This window comes from Somniosus microcephalus, chromosome 31 (assembly GCF_052327205.1).
Source record: "Somniosus microcephalus isolate GS21.2 chromosome 31, FLI_Smic_1.0, whole genome shotgun sequence".
Lineage (NCBI taxonomy): Eukaryota > Metazoa > Chordata > Chondrichthyes > Squaliformes > Somniosidae > Somniosus > Somniosus microcephalus.
In genome coordinates, this window is record NC_141017.1 from 30,764,019 (window position 1) to 30,791,404 (window position 27,386).

Here is a 27,386-nt window from a genome sequence, read left to right on the forward strand (position 1 = left end):
CCCACCGGCTTCCGTACCAACCGTCCAACCGGGGGAGGGGTCCTTCGCCTCCAGCCCCAGCCCCCGCGCATGCGCAAAACCCCCCTCCAGCTTTTTAGTAGCCGTCCGCGCCGATCGCCTGCTGGTAATTTTTTTTTTTTCCTCTTGTGTCTTGCTGGTTGGTGCTGAGGGTTGAAACGAAGGCTGCTGGTTTGTCCCCGCTTGTGATTTGTGAAAATAAGTTGTGATTCGAGTTTTATAAAAGCTGCTCTTGTTGTTGTGTTTTTGTTTTTTGAGGGGGATGAAGAGGAAGGAAGGAGCTGAGCTGAGCTACAGCTAGTTTAACCCAGAAACTACAGAAGGTGAGAGGCTGGGTTGGGCTGGCAAAACCTTTTTTCCTAATGCTGCTTATTATTCCCCCCTTTTAACATTGCAAATCTTTTATTTCTAACCCATTTTGGCAACAAAAACAAAAAGTGTGCATTTAGTTTGCTCTAAAACAAAGTGCTTTCCGCCCCCCCCACCTCAGTTGCAGTGTCTGCTAATTTTTTTTTTTAAAGCAATTTTTAATTTTTTTTGGCCCCACTTGAAAACTTGATCATAGTTGCAACCTGAGAGGAAAATAGGTAAGGGTGACATGACGGTTCTGTTGCATCCTTCCCTGTGTGTGTGTGTGTCTCTCTCTCGCTCTCCCATCAACTTTCTAAATATTTCAGTCATTCTGCTGTAGTCAGGATCTGACACCAAAACACCAGTCACTTTTTCCCACAAAATGTTTATAATCTAAACTGAAATCTAAGTTTCTGTGAGATTGATACATGTGTGCGTATGCGTGTGTAAATGTGTGCGTGTAAATGTGTGCATATGCGTGTGTAAATGTGTGTGCGTAAATATATGCGTGTGCAAGTGTAAATGTGCGTGTATATATATGCATGCATGCACGCGCGTGTATGTGTGTATATGCGTGTGCGCGTGTGTATATGTGTGTGCGCGCGTGTATGCGTGTGCGCGTGTATATGCGTGTGCGCGCGTGTGCACGTGTGCGCATATGCGTGTGCGCGTGTGCGCATATGTGTGTGTGCATATGTGTGCGCATGCGTGTGCGCATATGCGTGTGCGCGTGTGTATGCGTGTGCGCATATGCGTGTGCGCGTGTATGCGTGTGCGCATATGCGTGTGCGCGTGTATGTGTGTGCATATGCGTGTGCACGTGTGTGCGCGCGCGTGTATATGCGTGTGCGCGTATGCGTGTGCATGCATGTGTACGCGTGTATGTGCGTGCGCGTGTATATGCGTGTGCGCGTGTATATGCGTGTGCGCGCGCGTGTATATATATACACGTGTGTGTATATATAGTGACTTTCATTTTTTATTCCATTTGTTATAAATGTTCTATTTCTCTACTTAAAACTAAACCATGTTAGTAAGACCAAGAGATAGGGGTAAAATTAGGAAAATGCAAGACTGATGTCTTCACACAGCAATGAACACTTGGAATATTCTTTCAGATGAGTTAGTAGAGGTGACAACTTTGGAATCATTTAGGAACAGGAGGAGGCCATTCAGCCCCTCGAGCCTGTTCCGCTATTCGATGAGATCATGGGTGGTCTACGACTTAACTCCATATACCCGCCTTTGGCCCATATCCCTTAATACCTTTGGTTAACAAAAAGCTAACAATCTCCAATTTAAAATTAACAATTGATCCAGCACCAGTTGCTGTTTGCGGAAGAGAGTTCCAAACTTCTACCACCCTTTGTGTGTAGAAGTTTTTCCTGAAAGGTCTGGCTCTAATTTTTAGACTATGCCCCCTAGTCCTAGAATCCCCAACCAGCGGAAATAGTTTCTCTCTATCTACCCTATCTGTTCCCCTTAACATCTTGAGAACTTCGATCAAATCACCCCTTAACCTTCTAAATTCTAGGGAATATAACCCTAGTTTGTGTAATCTCTCCTCATAACTTAACCCTTGAAGTCCGGGTATCATTCTGGTAAACCTACGCTGCACTCCCTCCAAGGCCAATATATCCTTCCTAAGGCGCGATGCCCGGAACTGCTCACCGTGCTCCAGGCGTGGTCTAACCAGGGCTTTGTGTAGCTGCAGTGTAACTTAAAGGGTTGGATGCCATGATGGGTGACTCTAGGGTCTTTCTAGATGGATGGGCTGAATGGCCTTCCTCAGCCATATCTATCTTGTGTGGTCTGTCCCCATTAATAATGTTTCTTGATTTTCACGTCTACTTGCTGACGAGATGATTTTTCTGAAATCTGCCTGTGATTTTTTTATTTTTCTCTCCCCGTGATTACTAATTCCATTCGTTGGCACCAATCATTTTAGCTGCAACCTTTTAACTAGAAACTGGTGTTTTAACTTGTCAGAAGTTATCTGAGGAAGGATGTTCTTGCCATGGAAGGAGTGCAGCGAAGATTCACCAGGCTGATACCTGGGATGGCAGGAATGACGTATGAGGAGAGATTGGGTCGATTGGGCTTATATTCGCTAGAGTTTAGAAGAATGAGAGGGGATCTCACTGAAACTTATAAAATTCTAACAGGACTGGACAGACTAGATGCAGGAAGGATGTTCCCGATGGCAGGGGAGTCCAGAACCAGGGGTCACAGTCTAAGGATAAGGGGTAAGCCATTTAGGACTGAGATGAGGAGGAATTTCTTCACCCAGAGAGTGGTGAACCTGTGGAATTCTCTGCCACAGAGGGCGGTGGAGGCCAATTCATTAAATATATTCAAGAAGGAGTTGGATATATTTCTTAAGGCTAACGGGATCAAGGGATATGGGGAGAAGGCAGGGACAGGGTACTGAATTTGGATGATCAGCCATGATCTCATTGAATGGCGGAGCAGGCTCGAGGGGCTGAATGGCCTACTGCTCCTATCTTCTATGTTTCTATGTTAATATTTATGCAAAAAAAATTCCTCTCTTTCGTGTGGTTTTAATTTTAAGGCGATAATCCGAGGTCTCGCCTTGATAAGTGTCTTTCTATTTCTGTTTTTCTCCCTGAAGTTGCCGATTCTAGGATACAGCTCCACAGGTGCCAACCACCTTCCGGTGCCTCAGTCAAGCTGCCACCCTACATGAGTGAGCCTTGACAGCGAGTGTTGGCAAGCTAATTGATTGATTGGTGGGGGGAAGGGAGAATCGAAAGCCGAGCCTGACTCTGCCCTTGGCCGGCTCGGAATGGGAACCGTTGCTAAAGTCTCCTCCTCGCTCCCAACTTCAAAGCTCCTCCCATTGCTGTCCCAGATAAGGTCAGTTGACTTGGCACAGACCAAGGGATCGAAGCTGGGCCTTGGTGACTTTCACCGCGGATGCAGTTATGTTCCTCTCCTCGCCAGATGTTCCGATAAATGACAAAATAAAAACCTTTACGATGCAGCAAGTGATGGTGAATCTGCTCCTTGGACTGCAGTTCCCGTGGTGATGGTGCTGTGTGGGGAATTCCAGGATTTTGACCCAATAGAGAAAAAGGAAAGCAAGGCTTGCATTTCTCGAGCGCCTTTCACGACCGTTGGACGCCCCAAAGCGCTTTACAGCCAATGAAGTACTTTTTTAAAGTGTAGTCACTGTTGTAATGTGGGAAACGCGGCAATTTGCGCACAGCAAGCTCCCACAAACAGCCGTGTGATAATGACCAGATCATCTGTGCTCGTGATGTTGGTTGAGGGATAAATATTGGCCCCAGGACACTGGGGAGAACTCCCCCCTGCTCTTCTTCACAATAGTGGCCATGGGATCTTTTACATCCACCTGAGAGAGCAGACGGGGCCTCGGTTTAACGTCTCATCTGAAAGACGGCACCTCCGACAGTGCAGTACTCCCTCGACGCTGTGCTGGGAGCGTCAGCCTAACTTTTTGTGCTCAAGTCTCTGGAGTGGGGACTTGAACCCACAACCTTCTGACTCCGAGGCGAGGGTGCTGCGCACTGAGCCACGGCCGACGACGAAGGATCAGCAAACTGTTATGCACCGTCATGCCTCTGATGGGAAGTCCGACTTTCTGGTGTTTCCGTGACCGTGCTGCTCTTGTCCTTCTCGGCAGTAGAGGCCACGTGGCCGAGAGTTGCTGTTGAAATGAGTTTTTCCTTATAGAAATTGTCGTAAAAGTGGGACAGTATTGGCTGAGTCGGGACTAAATGATATCAAATTTATCGAATTGGAGGATATGGATGAAGAACGAGAGTTTTAAATCAACTCAGAATTATGGTCCTTATTCACAGCCAATAATTTCCAAGTTTCCAAAAAAAAGGCCACTGTACTCATTAACCTTCATTTATTATTGAGTGTTGGGAGTTCTTAGGCAACACGAAGAAATGGAAAGCTGTCACTTGTGATGCTGCGCTGCATTGTCGATTGTCTTTGTTTGTGTTCCCACGTTGTAGCTAATACTGGCGCTGAAGTAGACGCTTTCTCCAGGATTCTTCTCCCCTCTCGAAGATGCCGACTCGTGCAAGTATATCGGCACTAATTGTGCTTTGACACCTCGCACAGGTAGCTGTGTGAGCACAGACAGAGAGTGTGGTCAGACTATTCGGCTGGGGTAAACATACATAGAAGATAGGAGCAGGAGTAGGCCATTCGGCCCCTCGAGCCCGTTCCGCCATTGAATGAGATCATGCCTGATCATCCAAATTCAGTACCCTGTCCCTGCTTTCTCCCCATATCCCTTGATCCCTTTAGCCTTAAGAAATATATCTAACTCCTTCTTGAATATATTTAATGAATTGGCCTCAACTGCCTTCTGTGGTAGAGAATTCCACAGGTTCACCATTCTCTGGGTGAAGAAATTCCTCCTCATCTCAGTCCTAAATGGCTTACCCCTTATCCTTAGACTGTGACCCCTGGTTCTGGACTCCCCGACCATCGGGAACATCCTTCCTGCATCTAGTCTGCCTAGTCCTGTTAGAATTTTATAAGTTTTAATGAGATCCCCTCTCATTCTTCTAAACTCCAGCGAATATAAGCCCAATCGACCCAATCTCTCCTCATACGTCATTCCTGCCATCCCAGGCATCAGCCTGGTGAATCTTCGCTGCACTCCCTCCATGGCAAGAACATCCTTCCTCAGATAAGGCGACCAAAACTGCACACAATACTCAAGGTGTGGTCTTACCAAGGCCCTGTACAACTGCAGCAAGATGGTAAAAGTACGGCATCGCAGCTAAGCACCACGCTGTCCTGAATTGGAATCCACACACGCACTTTTCAACAGGGGTTGTTGCACAGCGATCAGGAGCAGGAACTCTGACTAATTTCCTTCCCCTACCCCGCCCCCCCCCCCCCCCCCCCCCAATTACTGACGAGCACTGAGACAATGTTGATGGCCCAAACGAGATGAGGCAACTCGGCAAAGATGGGAAGGAAACCTATGATCTAGTCTGTAAGTTGCAGAACTAAGAAGGGAACCTGGTTATTTTAATAAATATTCAAAACTAAATATAGGGCACGGTGTAGCAAAATCCTTTTCTTTGAGGTCCTGTGTAACTTGTTACTACTTTTCATTGTGGACTTCCACGACATTTAACAAATTGTCAGCAAACGTACATTAGTCTAATGGTGATCACAATGATACCCGGGCACCAAGGGTTAAATTACGAGGAACGATTGCACAAATTAGGGTTGTCTTCCTGGAATTTAGACGGTTAAGGGGTGATCTGATGTAAGTTTTCAAGGTATTAAGGGGAACAGATAGGGTCGATAGAGAGAAACTATTTCCGCTGGTTGGGGAGTCTAGGACGAGGGGGCATAGTCTAAAAATTAGAGCCAGACCTTTCAGGAGTGAAATTAGGAAACACTTCTACACACAAAGGGTGGTAGAAGTTTGGAACTCTCTTCCGCTAACGGCAAGTGATGCTGGGCCAATTGTTAATTTTAAATCTGAGATTGATAGATTTTTGTTAACCAAAGGTATTGAGGGATGTGGGGCAAAGGCGGGTTTGTGGAGTTAGGTCGCAGATCAGCCACGATCTCACTGAATGGTGGAACAGGCTCGAGGGGCTGAATGGCCTCCTCCTGCTCCTATGATCACAAAACATATTTATCGTAAAATATAGTGATATATTAGTTGTACTACTTGATGCACAGGTGTCTTGTAAACCTGGGGTGTAATGTGCGTCTACAAATAATAATCCTTTAAGGTTTTGAGACTTTTAGTACTACAGGTAGACTATCCCTTATCCGAAAACCTTGGGACCAGCTGTGTTTCGGTTTTCGGAAATTTTCGGATTTCAGAAGGTATTATTTCAGACTGGGAATCTCTGAACATTAAATTAATTTGGTAATTAGTATTTGTATTTAATATAAATTTTAAAAGTTCAGGCTACCTCTTGCGACTGCTCCGTGTCTCATTCCCCTTCCTGCTTCTCTGTGCTGCTGCTCCCAGTCTGTTTACAGCTCCCCCTGCTCCGTATCTGAATTCCTTGACTTAGCGGGGGTCTGGGGCTCGACTGCCGCTGCCAGTTGTGGGAAAGCCGGATATCGGCTGACTCCTACGCTAAGCTGGCCCGCAAATCAGGTCAGAAACGCATCGGCCGCGTCGGGTCATGTTTGGCGCCACTCGGGTTATGTCGTGCGCACGACTTACGCTCCACAAAAAAACTTTCGGTTTTCAGAAGTGCGGATAAAAGATAGTCTACCTGTATTAGTCAAAAGTCTAACGCAGGTTCTTCTTACTTACCATGAATAACGCCAACGGGAGGCCCATAAGTAATATAATGTTAGCAGTACATGTGCACTTGATTTGTTCATCATACCCCGGACATCACACTGTGTCCCAGTTGCAGATCAGTCTTACAAAGAAAGAAACCCAATCACTTAATGCTTCTGACCTGGAGCCTGAAATTCACAACCACTTTCCAATAAGTTTTCTTGTCAAATGATAATTCAACTCTGTTACACCTGAGGCAGTGTTTACTTCAGTAGCAATTTGTCTTTGTGCCTTAATGTGAGACAACTGCACCGTAGGAGCAGAATAATACGTTGTGCATTATGACTTTTAAAGACTTGCATTTATATATACATATTTTTATTTGTTTATGGGATGTGGGCATCGCTGGCAAGGCCAGCATTTATTGCCAATCCCCCTTGAGAAGGTGGTGGTGAGCCGCCTTCTTGAACCGCTGCAGTCCGTGTGGTGAAGTTGCTCCCACAGTGCTGTTAGGGAGGGAGTTCCAGGATTTTGACCCAGCGACGATGAAGGAACGGCCGGTATATTTCTAAGTCAGGACGGTGTGTGACTTGGAGGGGAAACTTGGAGGTGATGATGTTCCCATGCGCCTGCTGCCCTTGTCCTTCTAGGTGGTAGAGGTCGCGGGTTTGGGAGGTGCTGCTGAAGAAGCCTCGGCGAGCTGCTGGTGGTGGAGGGAATGAATGTTTAAAGTGGCGGATGGGGTGCTAATTAAGCAGTACCTTTCACAACCTCAGGACGTCCCAAAGAGCTTTACAGCCTGACGTAAGAAAACTATTGGCACTTGGTCTAAGCATTAAACAACGCTTTAATCAACTGTTTTACAACATGGAGGTCTAGTTGTGTCCTTCACTAGTTCCTGTTAAGAATGTCCTGCGCAAGCTGGGCCCGTGCCCGAGTATTTATACTCTCCCTGGACAGCGCCACCCGCAGGCCGCTCAGTATTATTTCATAAGTCTTTCTTTCATGAATGACTGATTCATGTCACAGCCAATGACGTACTTTTGATGTGTAGCCACTGTTTTATAAGGACAGAGTTTGCTACAGTACTGCATCCGAGGGCACAGACCTGAGCTGGTCTTCCTCTCTCGCAGACCTAATGTAAAGATGTTCCATATTTTTGATGCTATTTAAAATGCTTTATTTTAGGGTGTAGACATTTACATTGTAATAGGTAATATTTCAGGGCTTTTCTTTGTAGAGACAGATTATCCCTGAAGAACTATGAATGAACTGTCTTCGAATGGGCATCCTTTTCTTTGTGGTAAGACTTTAAAAATCTCTAACAACTGTAGACTGTTTCAAATAAGTGAACACGCAGAATAATCCGTTCTACTTGGGTGCACTGTGTACACCTGCGATTTTCAAAACTTTCGCTGCAAATGTTAACGTTCTCCTGGGACAACTGCAGAAATTTCAGGAAAAAACAGCGCTGACTACCCAAAGGAAATCACGCTGCTGTTTTCATTATGTACTTGCGAGTCAACAAATACAGAGCGCAGAATTCTCCAGATACTGGGTTCACGGTGGCACAGTTTGCTTAACACTAAAAACGACAAGCTGTTTTAAGGGATCCACAGACTCCACTTTGAAAATCTATGGTGTACACCAGGCTTTAACAGGTGAACTTAACCAGATGTAAGTGAAATATTTGAAGTAATAATGAACCTTTGATTGCACTGAGCTGATTTGGGACTAGAAAAAAATTACCAATGAAAGGAACATCTGAAAGGGGGTACGGTAGCTTAGTTACTGGACTAATGAACCAGAGACATGTGTTCAAATCCCACCACGGCAGCTGGGGAATTCAATTAAATAAATCTGGAATTAAAAAAAAAAAAAGCCAGCATCAGTAATGGTGACCATGAAACTATCGGATTGTCGTTTTAAAAACCCATCTGATTCACTGATGTCCTTTTTTAGGGAAGGAAATCTGCTGCCCTTACCCGGTCTGGCCGATATGTGACTCTTCTGATGTCACCAGCACGTAACTGCCCCTCTGAAACGCAAGCCACTGTATTCAAGAAGGCGGCTCACCATCCACACTCTCAAGGGCAATTGGGGATGGCCAATAAATGCTGGCCTTGCCGATGATGTCCACATCCCGTGAATGAATAAAAAAAATCATTAAACAGAATAGTAGGAACATCAGAGTGGCAAAATGTGCAAGAATTTGGAGCTGCTTCCCCAAATTCTTATACATTTATTTTTTTTAAAAAGTGAATTTGTGTCATTCTGTATTGAAGGAACTTCATTCAGTGCTCCTCCTATTGATTAAAGAAACCATCTCTGAACCATGTAGAGCAGGAAGATCCCATGTCCAATCTCTCTGCTGAATTAGCTGATCTTAGACTGGGATGCCACAGTTGTCCCTGGCACCCTGGAGGGTTAGGAAGAGGGGAAAGTCGGCCAGGGTTCCTGCTGTAGATTGCTATAAAGTGTTTGGAGATTGAGTGAGGGCAGGGTCAGGTTGGCTGTGTTGTTCTCTGCAGTCGAATAGCCTGCCGACGCTCGCCGTTCAATCTCTCGCACGATAAATGGCCCTTTGGGTGAGGTATCGGAGGGAAGATGCTGCCCTTGGGATCTCACCCTAGCAAGAATCATCAGCTTCTGGAGAGGAGAGGAGGGAAGAATATCGAGGAGGGGGAAGGGGACTCCATTTTTCGAGGCTTCCTGCTAATTGTGTGACAATGCTTTGAAAACTAGCTACAGGAAACTTTTTTTTATCCGGGACCGGTGTGGTGCCGGTTGATCAAAAGGTCCGGATTACAGAGAGGTATACTTACCAAGGTACGAGAGCCCCGTACACGGCCACAGGTGCAGGAGTCCCGGTTACACGGCCACAGATCCAGGAACCCCGGTTACACGGCCACAGGTGCAGGAGTCCTGGTTACACGGCCACAGATCCAGGAACCCTGGTTACACGGCCACAGGTGCAGGAGTCCCGGTTACACGGCCACAGGTGCAGGAGCCCCGGTTACACGGCCACAGGTGCAGGAGCCCCGGTTACACGGCCACAGGTGCAGGAGTCCCGGTTACACGGCCACAGGTGCAGGAGTCCCGGTTACACGGCCACAGGTGCAGGAGTCCCGGTTACATGGCCACAGGTGCAGGAACCCCGGTTACACGGCCACTAATATATAGTAAAACTTACCTGAATTTTGCCGGTTAAGAGAGATTTCCGGATATTTAGGTGCCGGTAAAAAGAGAGTTTCCTGTAATTGGATTCAATCAGGAAGCTGTACAGTCATGGAATCCGTCAGTTTGCAACTAATGGGGGAAATGTGTTGAAAACTGGACAACCGCCTCCAATAAGTAGAGAATAAAGGGTGGTTGGCAGTGAGCGACAGTCCACTTGAGTTCTAAAGAGCTTCAGAGATTGAATCTCTGGTTTCAGCTTCCTGCCCTGGTCAGTTAGCTCGGATGGTTAGAGCGTGGTGCTAATAACGCCACGGGTTCAATCCCTGTCCTGCCAAACTGCGCTGGCCGCCGCTGCTTACCAGGCGGGAGAGTGGAGTTGAGGTCGATGATCAGCCATGATCTGATTGAATGGCGGAGCAGGCTCGAGGGGCCGTATGGCCGACTCCCGCTCCTAGTTCTTACGCCCGTTCTTTGTACCGTTGCGTTTTTCTGTCGTTAATGAACCCAGAGTTACCACTAGGCTTTTATCGTAAGATAGAGGCACTAAAATTTTATTGAACCTTTCGAGCTCTTCTAGTGCTTTGTTGTTGAGCGAAGCAGAATCGTAAATGATTTAGGCGAGAGGTTGGCAAAAGGAAGTTACGGGGCCTGGTGTGGCTTTTGAAGTTTGGGAGCAGTGGAAATTACTGACCGTTTACCAGAGAGAAGTGCTAAATGGTACATACTGTGATTTAAACATCTTGTCCCTCAATTTTCTCCCTACCTTTCCTGTAGGTGCTGACTCATGCTGGGGTATGGTTCCACAAGTGCCTGTTGCTCTTCAGTACTTCACCCAAGGTACAGGACACCAGACAGGACGTAATTGGGTTCAACTGTGATGCTTCCCACGGTCGGAGCAGCCCGCCGACTCTCTCGGCTCACAATGCGAAGAATTAATAGCTGTTTGGGTGGAGTATTGGAGGGCTACTAGCAACCATAGAACCATCCCCAGCAAGAGCTGGAGAAGGGGGGGGGGCGGCAGGGGGTCAGGGGGCAGGTGTGACATTTTTTAAATGAAAGGAACAAACAAGATTTTTATTATGCAGAAAGTACGGGGGAAATTCAGGAAGATTTGAGGATTCAGGAGAACAAAATCCTGACTTTTACATATTCAGCTGAATTATTATAAGTTTGCAGTTTTTTTTTAATTAGAAGACTTGCCGTCAGGATCCATTTTACAAATCGGTGATTACAAAGAATGATGGACCTTTTAACATTTTGCTTCTGGACGCCTTTCCCTTGTTTCCAAATGCCTTTGTTGAAGCAGTGCGTGCTGGTGACATCATCAGACGTGCTGGTGACATCATCAGACGTGCTGGTGACATCATCAGACGTGCTGGTGACATCATCAGACGTGCTGCTTTGACAAGGTTACAACATATAAAGGGGGGGTGCAGAATTAATATAGAGAGTGAGCGCTAAATCTTCCCTGAGTTCTGCATTAACCCTTCATAGAATCATAGAAATTTATGGCACAGGAGGCCATTCGACCCATCGTGCCTGTGCCGGCTGAAAAAGAGCTATCCCAGCCTAATCCCACTCTCCCGCACTTGGTCTGTAGCCCTGTAGGTTACATAGAAATATGAAACATAGAAGATAGGAGCAGGAGTAGGCCATTCGGCCCCTCGAGCCTGTTCTGCCATTTAATGAAATCATGGCTGATCATCCAAATTCAGTACCCGGTCCCTGCTTTCTCCCCATACCCCTTGATCCCTTTAACCTTAAGAAATATTCAAGTGCATATCCAAGTACTTTTTAAATGTAATGAGGGTTTCTGCCTCTACCACCCTTTCAGGCAGTGAGTTCCAGACCCCCACCACCCTCTGGGTGAACATTTTTCTCCTCAACTCCCCTCTAGTCCTTCTACCAATTACTTTGAATCTATGGCCCCCTGGTTATTGACCTCTTTGCTAAGGGAAATAGGTCCTTCCTATTCACTCTATCTCCACCCCTCATTATTTTATGCACCTCAATTAGGTCTCCCCTCAGCCTCCTCTGTTGCAAAGAAAACAACCCCAGCCGATCCAATCTTTCCCTCATAGCTAAAATTCCCCATCATTGTAAATCTCCTCTGTACCCTCTCTAGTGCAATCACATCCTTCCTGTAATGTGGTTGGCCTTGACAACTGCTTCAAGAGCTGTACCTCTGACGGTGCGAGAAAGCGAAAGGACACTGTTGCTCGAACTGTGGTCCAGATAGTGAGACTCCCTCAGGGCGTGTTGCAGTAAAGTTAATTTTCATGGCTGTGCTGCCTCACCGCAAACCTCAAAACATGTTTGCAGGAATTTGACAATTAGATTTTTTTTTTTTAAATAAAAAAAATTCTGATGCAATTTTTTAAAATCTTTGTAGACTGGGATCATCTCAGGAGAACTATGACCGAGCTGTCTTTAAAAGGTCTTCCACTTCTGCATGGTAAGTTGTTTATATGTCGGTTTAAATGACAAAGCTATCTATAATACATTTAAAAATCTCTTGCGGTTTTTTTCAGTGTGTCAACGACTGTGACACTTGGTACATTGAAATCAGTGAGTACAGGAAACTTTCGATTTAACCGGCCCCTAAATAACCGGAAATGTCGGTTAACCGGCAAAATTCAGGAGTCGGTTTCAGCTAACTTTTTTATAACTTTTATTACTTGCACAGCAACAAATTGAGGAAGGCAAGGGTTTGGCTGCAGCTGTTGCTAAGCTACAGAGACGCTTGCAACTTGTGGACGTTGTTCTGAAGCTGTTGCTAAGCAACAGGGTTTGTTGCTTCATATGGAGCTCTAAGGTCCGTATCTTTCACTATAGCGTTTGGTTATCCGGAATTGTTGCTGAACCGGCACCACGTCGGTCCCGTCCGTGCCGGATACCAGAAAGTTTCCTGTAATACTGCCAGCTTACTATTTTGGCCCTTTTTATATAAAAAAAAAACAAGTGGCAATATTGTCTGTCGTTCTCGCTTGTTGCAGAGGTACCGCTGTAACCTCGCTAAGCCTGTTGCAATGTAAAAGACACATCATTTTTGTGTCGGCCAGCGACTCGGTTGGTAGCCCTCTCGCCTCCCGAGTCCGAAGGTCGTGGGTTCAAGTCCCGCTCCAAAGACTTGAGCACAAAAATCCAGGCTGATGATCCCAGTGCAGTACTGAGGGAGTGCTGCACTGTCGGAGGGGCCGTCTTTCGGATGAGACATTAAACCGAGATCCTCGTGGCACTATTTCGAAGAAGAGCAGGGGGAGTTCTCCCCGGTGTCCTGGGGCCAATATTTATCTAGGCCCTTCATAATTTTATACACCTCAATTAAGTCTCCCCTCAGCCTCCTCTGTTGCAAAGAAAACAACCCCAGCTGATCCAATCTTTCCCTCATAGCTAAAATTCCCCAGCCCAGGCAACATCATTGTAAATCTCCTCTGTACCCTCTCTAGTGCAATCACATCCTTCCTGTAATGTGGTTGGCCTTGACAACTGCTTCAAGAGCTGTACCTCAATCAACATCACTAAATCAGATGATCTGGGTCATTATCACATTACTGTTTGTGAGAGCTTGCTGTGCGCAAATTGGCTGCCGCGTTTCCTACATTACAACAACGACTGCACTTCAAAAGTACTTCATTGGCTGTAAAGCGCTTTGGGATGTCCGGTGGTCGTGCAAGGCGCTATGGAAATGCAAGCGTTTTTCTTTAACTGACTGTTAAGCACAGCCAAGGGAGGTTGCCTAGTTATAAACTGAAAATGCACTTCTCCTCAGTGTCCAAGTTGCTTCCTCAGAGAATCACAGCAAAGAAGGAGGCCCTTTGGCCCATCGTGCCTGTGCCGGCTCTTTGAAAGAGCTCTCTAATTAGTCCCACTCCCCCCTGCTCTTTCCCCATAGCCCTGCAAATTTTTCCTTTATAAGCGTATATATCCAATACCTTTTTTTGAAAGTTACTATTGAATCTGCTTCCCATAACACTTTCCCTGTCAAACTTTGCTGACAATACCCACTTGCGATAAAATAGCATTTTGCCTGACTCGCTGTGAGCAATGCACAGAAGACCTGCGAGCCACTAACATTTTTAGTCATTTTCCTTAATTTTGGTGAGTAAATTATTTACACCTATATCCCAAGTACTCAGATTATCTACTGTTACTTGGTAACATTGTAAGAACATAAGAATTAGGAGCAGGAGTAGGCCATTCAATAAGATCATGGCTGATCATCGACCTCAACACCATTTTCCCGCCCGATCCCCATATCCCTTGATTCCCCTAGAATCCAAAAATCTATCGCTCTCAGCCTTGAATATACTCAAAGACTCAGCATTCACAGCCCTCTGGGGCAGAGAATTCCAAAGATTCACAGCCCTCTTGAGTGAAGAAATTCCTCCTTATCTCAGTCTTAAATGGCCGACCCCTTATCCTGAGACTGTGCCCCCTAGTTCTAGACTCTCCAGCCAGGGGAAACAACCTCTCAGCATCTACCCTGTCAATCCCCCTCAGAATTTTATATGTTTCAATGAGATCACCTCTCATTCTTCTAAACTCCAGAGAGTATCAGCCCAATCTACTCAATCTCTCCTCATAGGACAGCCCTCTCATCCTAGAGATGAATCTAGTGAACCTCTGTTGCACCGCCTCCAAGGCAAGTATGTCTAACATAGAAACATACAAGATAGGAGCAGGAGTAGGCCATTTGGCCCCTCGAGCCTGCTCCGCCATTCAATGCGATCATGGCTGATCATCCAAATTCAGTACCCTGTCCCTGCTGTCTCCCCAGATCCCTTGATCCCTTTAGCCTTAAGAAATATATCCAACTCCTTCTTGAATATATTTAATGAACTGGCCTCAACTGCCTTGTGTGGTAGAGAATTCCACAGGTTCACCACTCTCTGGGTGAAGAAATTCATCCTCATCTCAGTCCTAAATGGCTTACCCCTTATCCTTAGACTACTCATTGGAGTTCAGAAGAATGAGAGGCGATCTTATTGAAACATATAAGATTGTGAAGGGGTTGGATCGGGTGGATGTGGGGGAAGATGTTCCCGATGATGGGTGAAACTAGAACTAGGGGGCATAGTCTTAGAATAAGGGGCTGCTCTTTCAAAACTGAGATGAGGAGGAACTACTTCACTCAGAGGGTGGTAGGTCCATGGAATATGCTGCCCCAAAAAGCTGTAGAAGCTACATCATTACATAAATTTAAAACAGAAATAGACAGTTTCCTAGAAGTAAAGGGAATTAAGGGTTACGGGGAGCGGGCAACAATTTGGACATGAGTCTAGGTTCGGATCGGTCATGGCCCTGTGGGTAGCGGAGCGGGCCCAGGGGCCGTGTAGCCTGATCCTGCTCCTATTTTGTGTGTCTAATTCTGTTAGATTCAGGAGATGGTTCTGTGATAGTGGATTGGCGGTTAGGATCAGATCAGCCATGATCTTATTGAATGGCGGAGCAGGCTCGAGGGGCCGATTGGCCTACTCCTGCTCCTATTTCTTATGTTCTTATGACCCCTGGTTCTGGACTCCCCAGCCATCGGAAACATCCTTCCTGCATCTAGTCTAAGGAGTCCAATTTTTGAATGGACGGCACCTTCGTACATTTTTACTCCAGAATTGAATGCGAAGTACCGCGATGAAGGTGCAGCAAAGTTTGGCCTGTTGCCTCAGTTAAAGCTCGTACAGTTGCTGTGATAGATTCGGCCAGTATCCCAGAGGATCGCTACATCTGATCAGTGTACCAGAAATCTCTAAATTGCACCGCTGTGATCCCCCCCCCCCCCCCCCCCACCGATTGCCCAGTGTATGCGGCATCGCTTACGCTGACTGAGGCAAACAGCGGTGTAGCTTATAGAACATGAGAAATAGGAGCAGGAATAGGCCACTTGGCCCCTCGAGCCTGCTCCGCCATTCAATAAGATCATGGCTGATCTTGGGCTCAAAGCCACTTCCCCGCCCGCTCCCCATAACCCTTCACTCCCTTGTCTTGCAAAAATCTGTCTATCTCCACCTTAAATGTATTTAATGACCCAGCCTCCACGGCTCTCTGGGGCAGAGAATTCCACAGATTTACGACCCTCTGAGAGAAGAAATTCCTCCTCATCTCAGTTCTAAAAGGGCGACCCCTTTATTCTGAGACTGTGCCCCCGAGTTCTAGATTTCCCCACGAGGGGAAACATCCTCTCTGCATCTATCTTGTCGAGCCCCCTCAGTATATCTTATACGTTTCAATAAGATCACCTGATGTGCAGAATAGTGCTGTAAAAAGATTATTAATGCTTTCGTCATGTTCGGTTCATGCAACCCAAAATTGGACACTGAGCGGCTCACCTGTTTAAAGATCCCAGCAGCACTTTTCCAGTTTGGAGTTTAGCGCAATGAATGCCACAAACGTGTGTTTGTTTTAGCTGCTCTTTCCCTTTGGGATAGCTCCTCACTTTAACTTGCTGCCTCTCCTGGCAGGCCCAGGCAGTATTAATGAGCTTGACGTGAGCAAATTTGCTTCCTGCCATTCCAAACACCCTTTCTTTAAAAAAAAAAGATTGCTCGGGAACTAAGATTTTCAATATGTGTTTGTAAAATTGCCAAAATTTTCACTGGCTACAAGTGTTGAATTTATTTTTCATTTTCTTCCCTTATTTCCCCCCCCCCCCCGCCCCCCCACTCGAAAGTGCTAACTCTTGCTTGTGTACCGTTCTTGGGAGTACCAGTTACTTTGCCCCACCTGGCTATTGTTTGCGGTAACAGTGAGTGTTGGCAAGCTATTTGATCATGGGAGCATCACAGCTGAGTCTGCGCCTGTTTGCACCGGATGCCTGCATGCAATAAATAGCGATCAGGAGCCATTCATTTTTCTTTTTTTTTTTTTACTACTTCTTCTTTTGATTAGGTGCGGGACCCGACTAAACTTCTCCTTTTTCTAGTGTCAGCTGTGGCTCAGTGGGCAGCACTCTGGCCTCTGGGTCAGAAGGTTCACAGTCCCCACTCCAGGGACTTGAGCACAGAAATCCAGGCTGACGCTCCCAGTGCCAGTGCTGAGGGAGCGCCACCGCACTGTCGGAGGTGCCGTCTTTCGGAGGAGACGTTAAACCGAGGCCCCTGTCTGCTCTCTCAGGTGGACGTAAAAGATCCCGTGGCACTGTTCTGAAGAAGCGCAGTGGGGGAGCTCTCCCCAGTGCCTTGGTCCAACATTTATCCCTCAACCAACATCACTAAAACAGATTATCTGGTCATTATCATATTGTGGGAGCTTGCTGTGCGCAAATTGGTTGCTGCGTTTCCTACATTACAAGAGTGATTGCACTTCAAAAAGTACTGTAAAACGCTTTGGGACGCCCTGAGGCCGAGAGGGGCGCTATATAAATGCAAGTCTTTTCTTTCTGTCCCTCTCCCCACTTTCCCTCTTGGCTATGGGCGCTCTCGCCACTTGTAGTACCCCAGCTGGGATCTGCTAATCGAGCGTGGGCTGAGAATCTTAACGCTGGACCTTTTTTTTTTTTGGTCTGGAGATGTTATTCATGCAGCCCCCCCTTTTTTTACTCCCTAGGATATTGGAGGGAAGCCTTTAATATTGAAATCTTAAAAGTAGTCGAATTTAACTTTTTTTTAAAAAAAGGAATATAAATTGCACCCTTTTTGTGTAGGTGCGTTAGTTGTATAGTGAAGAACTGGAACAGGCCTCAAACGCTCAGATTCAGCAGGAAAGTAGAGAAAGAATCAAGGGATTGAAGTTGGGGAATTACTGCAAAACATAGCTTGAAGCTAGAAAGTAAGTCAGCTCCTTGTTAACTGGCAATTTCCATCCCTGCTTGCTTTTTTTTTTTTGCCTTGCTTTAATAATTATCGGCACATATAATTTTGTGCCTCCCACTCCTTTTCTAAAAACCCGTTGTATTTCTTTGTACGTAGCTTGCCTCTATGAGGGGAGGGAGGAGGAAAATGACATCTTGCTGAATCAGTGTGTGGAAATCTAACAGCAGAGCCTGCTCTGACGAAAGAGGAGATGAAAGTCTCCGATCTGGCAGTTTCTAGTGGTTTTTGGAGTTTCGGTACGTTGGTGATTTGTGGCACGCATTGGCCAACGTTGCTTTGGCCGCCAGCGCAAATTGGTGGGGGGGGTGGGATAAAGTCGAGTGTGAAGAATGAATGTATGAATGGGCGGCACATCCTTCTTGAGGCTGTTGGGTATAATTTTAGGGTAGTTCCAGTCAAAGATTGGGGTAGGAGCTCTGTGTTCTATCCGTTGCTAGACCCCCCACTGATGTGATTTCTAAACAGGCTTAAATAGGTGTTTTGAGCAACGTTGCCTGTCATTTGTTTTTTGGGTCGCGTGGCTCATTCAATTTGAAATTGAAAGCCTGATCACTGGCTGCCTGGGAGCTCGAGCGCTGCGCTGCCCCACAGCTTAAAGGGAACGTTGGTCTTGAGAATGTTTTAGCGTTGACTTGCTTTGGTTTTCCTCCTCGTATCTCCCAACAGATCAGGAGCTCACTACACAGCAGCACTGTGGGCCTAACCCTGTGTTGCATCATTTCTGTGGTGCAGTGCGCTGTACATAACTCCTGACTCCCCAAAGCCTTTCCACCATCTACAAGGCACAAGTCTGGAGTGTGATGGAATACTCGCCACTTGCCTGGATGAGTGCAGCTCCAACAACACTCGAGAAGCTCGACACCATCCAGGACAAAGCAGCCCGCTTGATTGGCGCCCCATCCACCACCTTAAACATTCACTCCCTCCACCACCGGCGCACCGTGGCTGCAGTGTGCACCATCTACAAGATGCACTGCAGCAACTCGCCAAGGCTTCTTCGGCAGCACCTCCCAAACCCACGACCTCTACCACCTAGAAGGACAAGGGCAGCGGGTGCATGGGAACACCACCACCTCCAAGTTCCCCTCCAAGTCACACACCATCCTGACTTGGAAATATATCGGCCGATCCTTCATCGTCGCTGGGTCAAAATCCTGGAACTCCCTCCCTAACAGCACTGTGGGAGCACCTTCACCACACGGCCTGCAGCGGTTCAAGAATGTGTGTGTGTGTGTGTTTACTGCAAACTACACGAACGACAAATTGCTAGAAATGCTTGGCAGTTTGAACAGCATCTGAAAGTCATGTTTGTTTCAGGTGCTGACCCTTCGATTTGTCAGAACAAAAAGATTAAAAGGTGATCCAATAGAGATGCGCAATATTGAGAGTGGTTTTGTTCAGGTAAATTGGGACAAATTGTTTCCAATGGTTGAGTGGGTTAACTCAATTTAGGATAAATTGAGGGCATAAATTTAAGATAACGCCACCAACAGAATGAATGACGGGAGGGTTTAGGAGAATTTATTTTGTAGCGCCCAGGGTTGATGGCCATGGAATGCCCGACCAGAAACACTGATGGAAGCATAATGGCTCTTAAAAGGGAAGTGGATAACTATTTATTTTAAAAGAAAACTTTACAAGGGTACGGAGAAAGTGAAATTGGATTAACTGGCTAGCTCTTTCAGAGAGCTGGCACGGGTGTGATAAACAAAACAGCCTCCTTCTGCCTTGTAGATTTTTATTGCTTCTATTCTGAATGTTATGCTACCTTTTCCCCCTCACAGATCCTGTTCAATCTTTTGTGCGTTTCCAGCATTTACATTTTTATTTCCGATTATTCCCGTTTGTTTTCTTCTTTACTTCCCATTTGTAGTGCAGTGATTTCGTGAGAGTCATGTACAAATAACTCTCTGGTTGTGATAGTTTTCCAACAAGTAGTCTTACTTTTTTTTTTAAACACAACAAAATAAAGCCATTAAAAAAAAAGCATTATGATTAACTTTCAAAGCCTTTTTTTTTGTTCAGTCCTGAATAGAGAGGACTGGTTGGCAAGAGATACTGACTCCAGCTGAGAGAGGGGGCTGAATTGACGTCAGTACAGAAATAGTCAACCCCCTGGATGCTTCAGACACTGTTGTTTCAACTGTACATGCGATAATCCAGCTTCCCTGCACCACTGGACTCAGTAACCCTCTCCAGCCTGTTCCTCTGATGTCGCTCAAACAAATACTATTTATCTAATTATAATAGAATGTGGCAAGAAACTGCTCACTTTAACTTCCTTCATCGGCGCTGGGTCAAAAATCCTGGAACTCCCTCCCCAACAGCACTGTGGGAGCACATAGAAACATCGAAGATAGGAGCAGGAGTAGGCCATTCGGCCCCTCGAGCCTGCTCTGCCATTCAATGCGATCATGGCTGATCATCCGAATTCAGTACCCTGTCCCTGCTTTCTCCCCATATCCCTTGATCCCTTTAGCCTTAAGAAATATATCCAACTCCTTCTTGAATATATTTAATGAATTGGCCTCTACTGCCTTCTGTGGTAGAGAATTCCACAGGTTCGCCACTCTCTGGGTGAAGAAATTCCTCCTCATCTCAGTCCTAAATGGCTTACCCCTTATCCTTAGACTGTGACCCCTGGTTCTGGACTCCCCGACCATCGGGAACATCCTTCCTGCATCTAGTCTGTCTAGTCCTGTTAGAATTTTATAAGTTTCAATGAGATCCCCTCTCATTCTTCTAAACTCCAGCGAGTATAAGCCCAGTCGACCCAATCTCTCCTCATACGTCATTCCTGCCATCCCAGGTATCAGCCTGGTGAATCTTCGCTGTACTCCTTCCATGGCAAGAACATCCTTCCTCAGATAAGGCGACCAAAACTGCACACAATACTCAAGGTGTGGTCTCACCAAGGCCCTGTACAACTGCAGCAAGACAGCCTTGTTCCTGTACTCAAACCCTCTCGCTCCTGTACTCAAACCCAAAGCACCTTCACCACACGGGACTGCAGCGGTTCAAGATGGCGGCTCACCGCCAATGTTCCCCCGAAATTTTTTTTGGTGGGGGTGGGTGGGCGCGGCCCGCTCAAAATTCCGCGTGTGCGCGCGGTTTACCCATTCAACAGCCGGTGAGCGGGCTGCGCGGGGACCTCCGCACAGCGTAAAGGGAACGCTGCTCACCACCACTTGCTCGAGGGCAATTCGGGGTGGGCAATAAATGCTGGGCCGTGCCAGCGACGTCTGCAACCCGTGATTGAAATTTTTTTTTTTTTTAAACCAACTGATTTTGTTTTTCTCGCTATTATTTTTGCTCTGTTTAAATTTTTTTCTCCAACTCCACTGTCTCTGCAACGACCTCCCAGCTGTGGGGGCAAGTTGGTATCCTGCTTCTGCCAATGCTGTCCTTGAACTGGCCACTCGGAGGTGCTTTCAAAACAGCTCTGAGTGACTACCTCCGATATACGAGCGCGCGCGTCCTATATTTTTTTCCCCATCCGGTTATGGACAAATAACTAGCCTCTCCTTGTCATGTTCCGTCACCGATACCATTGCCAAAAACCTGACACATGGGGGCAATTGTGGAGGTGACCCCATGTTCTAATAACTTGCGGCATGGAACTTTGGTGAGCGACCCTCTTCACCTGCATACTGTATCTCCACCTTGCCCCTGCAGTCCAATCTTTAAAATAAGGGTGGTACTAAACATAGAAGATAGAAGCAGGAGTAGGCCATTTGGCCCTTCGAGCCTGCTCCGCCATTCAATGAGATCATGGCTGATCATTCAAACTCAGTACCCTGTCCCTGCCTTCTCCCCATATCCCTTGATCCCTTTAGCCTTAAGAAATATATCTAACTCCTCCTTGAATATATTTAATGAATTGGCCCCAACTGCCTTCTGTGGTAGAGAATTCCACAGGTTCACCACCACCAAAGATGTGCGAGTTAGGTTGATTGGCTATGATAAATTGACCCTTGGTGTTAGGGGGATTAAATACGTGGGGTTACGGGGATAGGGTGGGATATGTGTTGGTGTAGGGGTTACGGGGATCGGGTGGGATATGTGTCGGTGCAGGCTCGATGGGCCGAAATGGCCTCTATCTGCACTGTGGGGTTTCTGTGATTCTGTGAAAGGGCAGCACGGTGGCATAGTGGTTAGCACTGTTGCCTCACAGCGCCAGGGACCCGGGTTCAAATCCGGCCTCGGGTGACTGTCTGTGTGGAGTTTGCATATTCTCCCCGTGTTTGCGTGGGTTTCCTCCGGGTGCTCCGGTTTCCTCCCACAGTCCAAAGATGTGCGGGTTAGGTTGATTGGCTATGATAAAAAAAAAAAATTGACCCTTAGTGCTAGGGGGATTAAATACGTGGGGTTACGGGGATAGGGTGGGATATGTGTTGGTGTAGGGATTACGGGGATCGGGTGGGATATGTGTCGGTGCAGGCTCGATGGGCCGAAATGGCCTCTATCTGCACTGTGGGGTTTCTGTGAATTCTCTGGGTGAAGAAATACCTCCTCATCTCTGTCCTAAATGGCTTACCCCTTATCCTTAGACTGTGACCCCTGGTTCTGGACTCCCCGATCATCGGGAACATCCTTCCTGCATCTAATCTGTCTAGTCCTGTTAGAATTTTATAAGTTTCAATGAGATCCCCTCTCATTCTTCTAAACTCCAGCGAGTATAAGCCCAGTCGACCCAATCTCTCCTCATACGTCATTCCTGCCATCCCAGGTATCAGCCTGGTGAATCTTCGCTGCGCTCCCTCCATGGCAAGAACATCCTTCCTCAGACAAGGCGACCAAAACTGCACACAATACTCAAGATGTGGTCTCACCAAGGCCCTGTACAACTGCAGCAAGACATCCTTGCTCCTGTACTAGGATGTTCATTTTTTTTTAAACTTGCTACCCGATTGTGTCTTTGTGTTTGAGCTAACAAAGAACAGCATTACATTGTGATTCGAAAACTCTTCTGTAAAATAACGTCGGTCTCCAAGCTACCGTTTTTAAAAACTCTTGGTTGTGTCTTTCCTTTTTTAAAGATCCAGTGATTGGGGAGCTGTTGGCAGAGAAACAGGCCGTGGACTTAAAGAAGGAGGAGAAACTGAGAAAGAACAGGGAAGCTATGAAGAAGCACCGGGAAGAGGAGACAGCGGAGCAGAGGGAAGACCGGCTGCGCAAAAACAGAGAAGCGATGAGGGTGCGCCGGCAGACGGAATCAGACGAGCAGCGCGACGACCGCCTGCGCAAGAACCGCGAGGCCATGAAGCGGTTCCGCGAAATGGAAACGGAAATGCAGCGAGACGAGCGACTGCGCAAGAACAGGGAGTCGATCAAGAGCCGGCGGCAGCAGGAGTCGCAGCCGCAGCGGGAGGAGAGACTGCGGAAAAACTGGGAGTCGACCAAAGTCCGGCGGCAAGAGGAAACCGAGGAAGAGCGGGAGCTGCGGCTGCGCCGGAACTGGGACGGGATTAAAAGGCGCCGCGAACAGGAAACGGAGGAGCAGCGGAAAAAACGGCTGCGGAAGAACTGGGAGGGGATCAAGAACCGGCGCCAGCAGAAGAACGAGGGTGAGAAGGAAGACATGTTGTGTCGGATTTGGGAAGCAATGAGGCAGTTCACCCAGCAGGAAATGCAGGAAGATCGGGACAAGCGGTGCCACTTGCTTCTGGACAGGGGGCTCATGGAAGGAGCGCAGGAGGGCAAAGACGAGAGGTTGCAGAACAGGGAGGCGCCAAGGTGCTGTTTCCAGCAAGAAGTGGAACAAAGAAAATGAAGAGAAAAATGATCGAATTTTGAAAACTGAACAGCTTGAGCACTACTTGGCTCCTCCGGTATCCCCTAAAGTTGGAAGTCTGACCAATAACGCTTGCCTGTTTTAACTTATTGAACAATGCTGGCTATTCAGAAACAATATTATGCCGTAGAACGCGGGATTAGTATTAAGTCACGCAGGTGGTGGCTAAAATCATCTTGGTTCAGAGTGGTCAGCGATCCACTAAACTTAAAATATATGGTCGTGAAAGATGGCAACATGGTGGCCACTCTATCAAACTAACACTTTTGATGCAGGAACAACATGGTTTTCTTGGCCAGTCGCAACTGAATGTTTCCTTTTTGAAGGGAATTCTCTTTATTTAAAAAAAAAGTAATGCAGGAAATGTTTCATGATATTGTACGTTACAGGTAACGGCGCCCTTCATAGACATTGTGGTTCATTTCAGTTAAGACGACCCCACCAATTCGATCGCGTTCATAACTAAAATAAAAAAAATTTGGGGGGGTGTCCCCTGCGTACTTCGTGCCAACAGCAGACGCACACAATCCGTAAGTCGAGGACGTCACGTAGACTGTGAGCGAGGACCAGGAGCCCAGCTCCGACATAATCAGCGGAGAAATTGTCAGCCGCCGCCTTCCAGTTGACGTTGACAATTTTAAAGGGTACGGGGGACGCGTGAGAAAAGCTGTGGTCGAGACGAGCTCGGTTCCCCCCCCCCCCCTCCCCCGAAATGGTCTGCACTGAAAGCTCCGCTATGTTTATACTGTAACAAAAGATCCGTCTTGTTTTCAACGCAAAGTTTGTGGTGCACACTTTATTTTGGAGAGTTATCGCCTTCATTTTAGCTGAAAATATCACTGTATCTGCAATTTAAAAAAAAAAAAAAAAATCGGGCAACAATTCCCACAGAACCTAGTAATCAATGCTAAGCCCCCTCATCGAATGTGAATTTTGAGTTTCCTTTTATACGTGAGGAAGAGGGGGGGGTGGTGGGGGGAACACTGATTTTAACGGGAAGCTTTGGGTGCTGTAATTACTCATTTCCTTTGGTTAAACAAATGAAAGTAGAGTTTTAATTCAAATTCTGACACAAATCACTGATCATGGTGTTCTGCTGTTTATCGTGTGGCTCCACGTTGCAATGCTATTTGTAGTAAGATGCTTACATATTATATAACTTCTATTGGAAAATTACATTTGAGATTAACCTACTAGAGAAAGAACTTGTATTTATATATTAAGCGCCTTATCATGTCCTGAGGATGTTCCAAAGCGCTCTTCAACCAATGGATTATCTTTTGAAGTGTAGTCACTGTAATTATGTCTGCGTATGTGGGAGCCAACTTGCGCACAGCAAGGTCCCGCAAATAAATAAATAATAGGTGAGCTGTTTTTGGTGGTGTTGGTTGAAAGAGAAATATTGGCTAGAACACCAGGAGAACGCCATTCCCTTGTTGCTGTGGGATCCACCCGAATAGGCACAGAGGGTCTCGGTTTAACATCTCATCCAAAAGACCAATGTGTAAGGAAGGGGAGTAGTTGAGTCCAAACTGGCCTTGTTCCTAGTAAAGAGGAACAGGGGAGATGTGTTCGATCCTATTCTATATCTGGAAGCGTAGGGTAAGTAGGGACAATGACAGTTTAAATCTTCTCTTTTATATATCTCCAGCTCTCTCTGTCTCGCGTTCGCTCTGTCCATATCTATTTATCTCTATCTCCTTTTTAAAAAAAAAAAAAAACTGGAACTTCTAACCAGTGTGTTTTAAAGAACCATCCATTCTGAGCTTGTATTGTGAGCTCAGTCAATCATGAACATCAGCTCACTGAGAACAGGCCAGTTCTTTATGTAAACTGGCTGTACGTACTTTGTTTTGCATTAGAATGGAGTAGAACCGAGTCCTGTTTGCCTCAATCTGGTGCCATTTATACACAATGGTAGTCCAAATGACGGGTGAAATAGTGACAATTTGAGAGACGGGGAACAAGCTCCCCATAATCCCTGGGCTGCACAGTGGTCGCTAACGATCCAAACTCCAGCAGAATAGTTTGTGCTTTGTTTTAAATGGAAGTAGAGTATTCAGAATCCTATTATTACAGTGATCCTGAATTGTGCCATGTAACAAAATCTGATGTGGAAAATCCTTCAGTTTGTGCTCAAAACATACATTTGAGTTGATTGAAGTTTTATTCTGATTAGTTGGATGCTACCTAAAGTAACCCAATCATGCTGCCAGAATCTCATTTATCACCTGCTTGGTGAAACTTATACAAGGTATAGCCCTCGCAACACCCCCCACTGTATCAGAAAGTGAGCAGGTTCTTCGGTTCCGATAGCCTGCATCAAATCCTTCCTGAGTATTTTGAAAATGATTCAATGAAGATGATCTCACGGGAGTTGGGTTCTGTATGAACAAGTTAATAACCTAAGGGTTGTTGAAGCCAACTGGACAGCAGCTGATCTTCATGTAGGAGGGAGTTAAAAAGCAGCAGCAGACGCGAGGAAGGTTGCCTTGAGTCGCTTCATAGCGCCGGGTTTTAGAGGGCCTGTGGGTCAAAGCCTGATGCCAAAACTTGAGCTTGTGTGTGTGATATATATGTATATATACAGGAAACTTTGTTATATCCAGCACCGACGGGACCAAGCTGTTGCCAATCTATCAAAACTGCCGGACATACCAGCGTTAATGTTGAAGCATACGGAGGTTTTCATCTCCGTATCTGACAACAAACACTGTTGCTTAGCAACAGCTTCTAAACAGTCGGCCCGTACCTTCGAAGCGTCTCTGTAGCTTAGCAACAGCTTCAGAGAGACTTTACAGACTTTGACTGTTGGGGGAAAAAAAAGCCACGAGAAGAAAAAAAACCTAACAAAACGGCTCCTGATTTCTGCCGGTAGATCGAGGTTTCCGGACATACAACCTCCGGATAAACCAAAGTTTCCTGTGTATTATATGTATATATTCACTGACTCTCCAGTGTACACTTGGGGGACAGCTGCTTTGCTTTGGATGAGATATTAAACTGAAGCCCCGACTGTCAGTGTTCAGGTGGTCGTTAAAGCTGTAATAGGAAGGCGGTAAGGCCGGCATTGTAGAAGAATGAGATGAAGTGGGCGAAGTGCCGCCGCCTTCATCCAAGCCTATTTTGCGAGATTACATTCAGTGAAAGCAACCATTGGCGGTTCATGCCACCGACTGCATTGTTGCAGCCACTGAGAATCTCATTCAGAAAATGGTTAATGATGTAAGAAAACTACGAGGCACTTGGTCTGAGTATTAAACAAAGCTTTAATCAACTGTTTTTCAACATGGAGATCTAGTTGTGTCCTTCACTAGTTCCTGTTAAAGAATGTCCTGCACAAGCTGGGCCCATGCCCGAGTATTTATACTCTCCCTGGACAGCGCCACCAGCAGGCCGCCCGCTATTATTTCATAAGTCATTTCCGCGTGAATGACGAGATTCATGTCAGTTAATATCTGCTTCACCCTTTACATGAAGCAGAATGCTTAATTCTGACGGGGAGCAGGGCAGGCGGTTTTTGCTCGCGGGCAAGATTCAAACTTCTTGCGAGTTAGTTGGTAACTCCGAGAGGCCCAGCAGACTGGCAAAATAAAGAACTGTTATTTTTTGAGCTGTATCCAGTATTTTATTTTTTGAAAACAGAAGTATCATTTTTTCCACCATTTGCAAAAGACGATGAGAGTTTCTTCATGGCGCTTTGTACAAAACCATAGTAAGTTTGAATAAAAAATGTTCAACTACACAGGGCCTAGGAGGGCATTGATTGCATCGACCGTTGGCTTCTAGTTTCAATTTATATTTTAATCACAAAGCAATTTTCAAATTTGGGCTCCATTCAAAATGGACGTTGCCAGGTGCAGTATTGCCACGCAACCACGGCACAACAAAACTTCCTCCTGCAATCTCTCCTTGTTTCAAAAGCCACTCCTCGCCTGCGCTGTTGCTGCCGATTGGTGACAAC

At 46.3% G+C, this 27,386-nt stretch overlaps 1 protein-coding gene across 3 annotated transcripts; it reads left to right on the forward strand.

The window, feature by feature from the left end:
* The first annotated feature begins 1 nt into the window (after position 1).
* Positions 2–27,165, forward strand: LOC147097700 (uncharacterized). 3 transcript variants are annotated; one of them, XM_085971725.1, is made up of 6 exons: positions 2–124; positions 277–341; positions 7,881–7,943; positions 10,595–10,657; positions 12,213–12,275; positions 22,668–27,165. In XM_085971725.1, exons 3-6 carry the CDS (start codon positions 7,904–7,906, stop codon positions 23,399–23,401), a joined length of 900 nt encoding a protein of 299 aa, XP_085827851.1. In that variant the 5' UTR covers positions 2–124; positions 277–341; positions 7,881–7,903; the 3' UTR covers positions 23,402–27,165. The 3 variants fall into 3 exon arrangements, with proteins under 3 accessions (XP_085827851.1, XP_085827850.1, XP_085827852.1); XM_085971724.1 differs by lacking the exon at positions 2–124 and having other exon boundaries at positions 138–341; XM_085971726.1 differs by lacking the exons at positions 2–124; positions 10,595–10,657 and having other exon boundaries at positions 138–341.
* Positions 27,166–27,386: the final 221 nt, after the last annotated feature.